The sequence below is a fragment of the Papaver somniferum genome, chromosome 8, assembly GCF_003573695.1.
Source record: "Papaver somniferum cultivar HN1 chromosome 8, ASM357369v1, whole genome shotgun sequence".
In the NCBI taxonomy this organism is placed as follows: Eukaryota; Viridiplantae; Streptophyta; class Magnoliopsida; order Ranunculales; family Papaveraceae; genus Papaver; species Papaver somniferum.
Genome location: NC_039365.1, coordinates 136,160,430 through 136,166,628, shown reverse-complemented (window position 1 = coordinate 136,166,628; position 6,199 = coordinate 136,160,430). Strand labels below are relative to the sequence as shown.

The window sequence follows — 6,199 nt, the reverse complement described above, 5'->3', positions numbered from 1 at the left end:
TGATTTTTTTTTAGGTATTTTAGTCCAAAATGTTGCGGGCGAAAAGCAAGTATGTACTCGGAAAGCTTTTACAAGAGCCACTTGGAAGATCCATTAGAGGTTTGCTTAACTCATTTTGGGTTTGGTTTTGATGATGATAGTGTTATTTGTGAAGTCAATGCCTTGTTAGACTCCAAACCGTTGCTAGACACTAATAAATGGAACCCCAAATTAGAACCTATAGTTTTGTCCGAGTCTCGACTAGTTCCATCAGTCGAGAAAGATCCGACCTTTACCCTTAAGCCATTAAGTTCTGAATTTTTTTCGTCTTGATGATATTAATAATGAAACCGTTTTAGATGATAATGGGTCCATGAGTCGTGATATTATTGCTCCATTGAGCTCTTGTTCCGCGGAAATTATTTCAGCTGATTTAGAACCTGATTTAGAGCGTGTTCCGCCAATAAAAAATGTCAAACAATATGAATTTGTTGCGTATGGGAATGATTTACTTATCCCATCTATGCATTATTTTAATATCACTTACAGTTTTAGATTGAGAATGAATTTACATACTGTTTGGGAGGTTTATAGTACTCACAGGGACATATCTTCAGCTGGCCGGATTAGTTGGGATGATCCTCAACTTTTTAGACTCTATATATATGATTGGATGTCTAATTTGGGGTACCAACCTCACCTTGTTTGAGACTACGTGCTACAGGCAAGTCGGGAAACAAACACATTTCGCTTCATGGGAGTCAACCCATCAGATTTGTTCCCTGCACTCTATCTTCTATTTTTAGTTCTTTATTTTTTGCATATGTATTTTAGAATTCCCCACCTTAATTTCTACGTTGGATGACTCAATTACATTGAGGACAATGTAATGTTTAAGTGTGGGAGAGTGGCGCTTTTATTAGGACTTTTCTTTAAAAAAAATAAAATCTATTGCATAATAAATCCGTTTTGCTCGAGGACTAGCAAAATATAAGTGGGGGTGTTGATAAGCATGTAAATGCTACATTTTATACCCATATTTATATTATCTAGAATACAATATTTTAGTTGCTAATACTATTTTAGTGCTTTTGTAGAAAGTACAAGTGAATTCGATCATCCAGCGAATAAACAGCAAAATGTGAGACTTAATAGTGTTTGCGACGAAAATTGCAAAATGTGGTTGGCCTGGTATTTACATATATCATCAACCACAATGATGAAATGTGGTTGGCTTGGTATTTCCATGTATCAGCAACCACAATGATCAAATATGTTGGCCTGGTAATTCTATATATCAGCAGCACTTATTATGCTGGCATGGTATTTATATATATCAGCAGCACTTATTATGCTGGCCTGGTATTTATATATATCAACAGCATTTATTATGCTGGCCTGGTATTTTATATATCAGCAACACTTATTATGTTGGCCTGGTATCTCCATATATATCAGCAACATAGAATTATTTCACAGCCGATGTCACAATGGGCAGACAAGTTTTAATTTGCTCTTCAATTAATGCATGGTGAAGCGAGTTGACGTCAGCACACTAATGCCACCTAAGATTGGTCAAGAGTGGCTTTATTATTGTTAGCATAAGAATGGAAGAATATCACCTCCATGACCATGTGCAAATGAAGTGCAAATGAAGAAAAAGGAAAGATTAACATATCTTGTCCTTACATAAGTTTTCTTGCAATATATATATAAAGAATATGAAGGAATGTTTGAGACCAAATGACGTCATTTGTGCAAATACAATTAAGGTGGGCCCAGCACATGCAAGAAAATATCATGCTTTTTAAATGAAATTAATTCATTTCCTTGGTGGTTTCATATACTATGGAAAGTGGATATTCACTGATACTTTACAATGTTTCGTCATATTACGACATGCGGCACAATATTATTGGGCGGATTGTATTTCATGACATGTGGCAGACTTCTATTGGGAGGTGATGTGGCGACGACGTGAATTCATTTGTGGGCTATATTTATGTGTTGTTTCAAAATAAAAAAGGGGGAGGCGGCCGCAGAGCCGTTGACAGAGAGAAGAGGCGACAAGGGTTTGGTGTATCTGAGTTTTCTTTTCTCATGGTTTGCTAAGTTGTTTGTTAGGGTTTAGATTGAAGCCAATTTATTTATATGAACTCTACGATGATATTTCTAATAATGATTCATTGATTAGTGATTTATCTTCATATAGCTTGGTGTTTAATCGATTATGTGATTTTCTTGATTACTTATACTTTTCAATTGATATAGCGTGCTTGGTTAAATTCTTTGACGCAATATGCTTTAGGATTAATATGTAATACTTTAGAATCATTACCCGTGAAGCGAAGGAAATTACAGCGGAGAAACCATATTTTAGAATTTAAACATATTATCTTCCGAGACATGAGATTGATTTCGAAATTTGTATTGAGTAATAAATAGAGATTAGTCTAGTTTATATGATTGAATTGGTGGAAATCGAAAACCTTAACAACCCATTACCCATTTTGCTTATTGTTAGAATTATTTATTATTTCATTTTGTCCCGAATATCTGAAAAATTGTCAAACATCACCTTATTGATTTGTTAGTTTTTGGCATTAGTTAGTAGTAGTATTTTCATACTCCTCGTGGGAACGACCTGTACTTGCCATTGTTCTACTAGTTAGACGATGTGCACTTGCAGTATTTTATTGTAGGTTTCCGAGCCTACCACTATGCCTGCCATTTGGTAGCTCCGGTGAGCTTATACTCTTCGGGAGCAAGTAGTCAAGTTAACCTTCGACGTTCGGTATTATCAGAAGAAGTATGTTAGGTTAATGAACGTGATTGTTCATAACGAGGCCCAAATCTCCCTTGAGTCTGCTCATAACTCGGACCTCGTGAAGGAGATGGCTCTGCTTCGTAAAGAATGTGATGAAAGCCTTAAGTGGAAAGAGGGTATTATCTCCAAGCAAAAGAATTATATTGCCTTGTTTGAGAAACACCTTTTAGCCCAAGAGGTTATCCGCAAAAAGTATCATGCAGATTTCGAGGATACCCGCGCTTCCTTAGCAATGTAACGTATTGGCCTCTGAGGTTTTTTCTCTTAAGAACAAACTTAGCGAAGCTGGTTTCATACCTTCTTCCATGTCTCATGTATATTGGAGGAGTTAGAGAATATTTACCAGGTTTTGTCTTCTGAAAATGCTTCGCTCCGGATTGATGTTGAGGATCTCCGGACCGAACGGGATACCCTCGCGGAAGATCTTGATACTGCTGAGGTGGACCTTGCCGAAGCCCAACATAGTTTAGAAGAATCCCTTAGCCATGCCGGAGTTAGCTTAGGATTTTCTTATTCCCGTACCCTTGTTCGTGCCCCCAAGTTGTCTTTGTTCATGACCTATCCTTTGTCTATCCGCAGGTTTCCAGGAGCAGCTCGTAGGTATGAATGCTAAGGTCAGCCATCTTGAGAGCCAAGTATCTTCGTTGGAGAGAGCTCGTCAGTTTGATGCTGCTGCCAAATTTAAAGCTGAATCACTTCGGCAGGCTAATGACCAACTCAGTGCCCAGATGGTGGAGCTTCGTCGGAAATTAGCCTCTGATTTGGAGACCCATGCCTCCCAAATGAAGGTGAAATTCGAGCGTTCGGCTATTGATTACATCAATAATGATTTTGCTGAAGCTGAACTTCAAGCTGACGGGGTTGTCTTTCCTCGTCTTCCTTACCCTTGACTTTGTTGTCTCGACCTTTGTTTGACCAGACTCTTTGTTGTTTTATGCCCTCAGTTGAGGTTCCCTTATGATGTCTCCCTTCTTTGAAACAATGTTTTATGATGGTTTGAACCTTTGTTATCTGCAATTTTTAAGACATGTCAGACATATTTTGGTAAAATTGTTATTTCACCTACGTTATTACATGGACATTTTGTTTAGACGTATTGTTTCTAATTGATCACACAATCAAGTTGTCACAAGGTGCTAAGGTATGCTTAACCTTTTGTGGAACATTCAACGTCCTACCCGGATATCCTTTGTCCAGAAGGTATCATGGTGGCGAAGGTCCCTACGTGGGCATTAATTTTTCTATAATCCTACGCGTTCAGCGCGAAGACTGCTTTACTTCAACAAGGTATCTCTATAGGGGATATCTTTTTTTTTTCTCATGCCTCATGAAAGGATCCATTGCTTAGAGCATCCGAGATTGACATATGTGCAGTTATGCATTGCCTTGCCCCATCGTCAATCCTGACGGAGGGTGTATATTCTAACCCAATTGTATAAATCAAAACTAAATTCTTTAGAAAAAAGTTTCTTTCATTGATTAATAAGGTTTATACTACCTTTGATCAGTGATAAAACGTGGTGGGCTATTTCTCATTCCTTTCTTCTCCTGAGTAGTCACCATTCTCTTATGGTAGTACTTTTTTAGGTATATAGCATTCCAAGGGTGTTGTAGTATTTCGCCTTTGAGGGTTCTTAAGTAGTAAGATCCTTTTTCGGCAATGTCGTGTATGATATAGGGTCCGTCCCATGTATGAGCTAGCTTGCCCCACTCCTTGTTTCTTTGATATGGCGGTATCTGACGTAGTACGTATTCTTCGGCCACAAAGTTCTGAGGAATGACCCGCTTGTTGTATTTCCGAACCAACCTTCGTTGATAGCTTACCATCTTTTGCAAGGCTACCTCACTCCTTTCTTCAAGGTCATCCAACTTCTCCAACATCAAGTTTGTTGTTAGATTCTTCTCCCATGCTTCTGTTTTTGTTGTCGGAAGTATCACCTCCGTTGGGATGTCTGCTTCGGCTCTGTATGTCAACAAGAATGGAGATTCCCCCGTAGCTGACCTTCTTGTAGTTCGATAAGCCCATAGGACGTTGTGCAGTTGTTCGCACCATCTCTTCTTGTATACTCCTAGCTTCTTCTTTAAATTCATCGCTATAGTTTTGTTGGTTGTCTCCGCTTGTCCATTGGTCTTAGGGTATATAGGAGTTAACTTGTTCTTCTGTATGTTGAAAGTATCAAACAACATGTCGATATTCTTTCCTTGCAACTGTTTACCGTTGTCTGAGACTATGGCGGCTGGTATTCCGAACCTGCATTGATTTGCTCAAACAAGAATTTAAAGACGTTTGTATCCCTAATCCTTGCCAGAGGCTTTGCTTCCACCCACTTGGTGAAGTAATCCGTAGCCACAATGAGGTATTTTCTTTTTGAGGTTCCCTCTCGAGGGTCCAACAATATCTACCCCCAATTTGACGAATGACCAAGGGCTGATAACCGAGTTAAGCTTCGTTGCTGGTGCCTTGATTTTCTTGGCAAAGCGTTGGCATCTTTCACATCGCTTAGCCACGTTATTTGAATTTTCGTCCATGTTTATCCAGTAGTATCCTTGCATTTTGGCTTTAACCACCAAGGATATTCTTCCACTATGGTTGTCGTCATCTCCCCTGTGTATATCGTGGAGTATTCTCCTTCCTTCAGTTCGTGAGAGGCACCGCATTAGAGGTCCGAGAAATGACCTCCTATACAGTATTCCGTCACGAAGGCTGTATATTGCTGCTTTTGATTCGAGCTTCCTTAACATCGGCTGGTAAGGTACCTTTGTCAAGGTACTGGTTGATTTGTCAATCGACAAATATAATTTCACCTCCTTACTCAACTACAATAATGTAGAAAGTGGTAGGAAAGAGTTCGTATCCACAGGGAGGCCTTTGTTGTTATGCAATTTTTTGGTTTCTAAGATAACCAAGAGTGATTTTTTTATTTTTTTTTTTAGTAGAAATAAAGTAAAGCAAAGTAAATAATTGGAATAATCAATAAAGAGAAGACATTGGTCATGGGATAGTATCATTCACAAGCATGTATTTTTCATCATTGAATAGAATTGATAATTTAATCTCTTATTTATTAAAAGTCCTAGAATACCTTGATCGCAAGAGTATCCCGCTAATTCCCTAATTTCATTACAACCACATTAAAAAATGCATATGTGAATTCTTCCTAGAAAGCAACCCAAAGTGTGAAAGCACAATTAAGTTTAACTCCCTAAAGCTTTAATATTAATGGAATAAGACTAATCACAACAAACAAACGTGTAAGAGCACTAATTTGTTTTAACCAAGGTTATGATTCATATGTGACTAGTAGGATATATCACTACAAGCACTAACCACAATTATGCTACTTAAAATCAGGGACAACAAATTTTACGTATTGAAAACCCTAATATATCTCT

General features: G+C 38.1%; 1 protein-coding gene across 1 annotated transcript; it reads right to left on the bottom strand.

The window, feature by feature from the left end:
* Positions 1 to 4,300: 4,300 nt before the first annotated feature.
* On the bottom strand, positions 4,301 to 4,897 carry LOC113306073. The gene has a single exon (XM_026555061.1). The coding sequence runs from the start codon at positions 4,895 to 4,897 to the stop codon at positions 4,301 to 4,303; it is 597 nt and encodes a 198-aa protein (XP_026410846.1).
* Between the last annotated feature and the right edge of the window lie 1,302 nt (positions 4,898 to 6,199).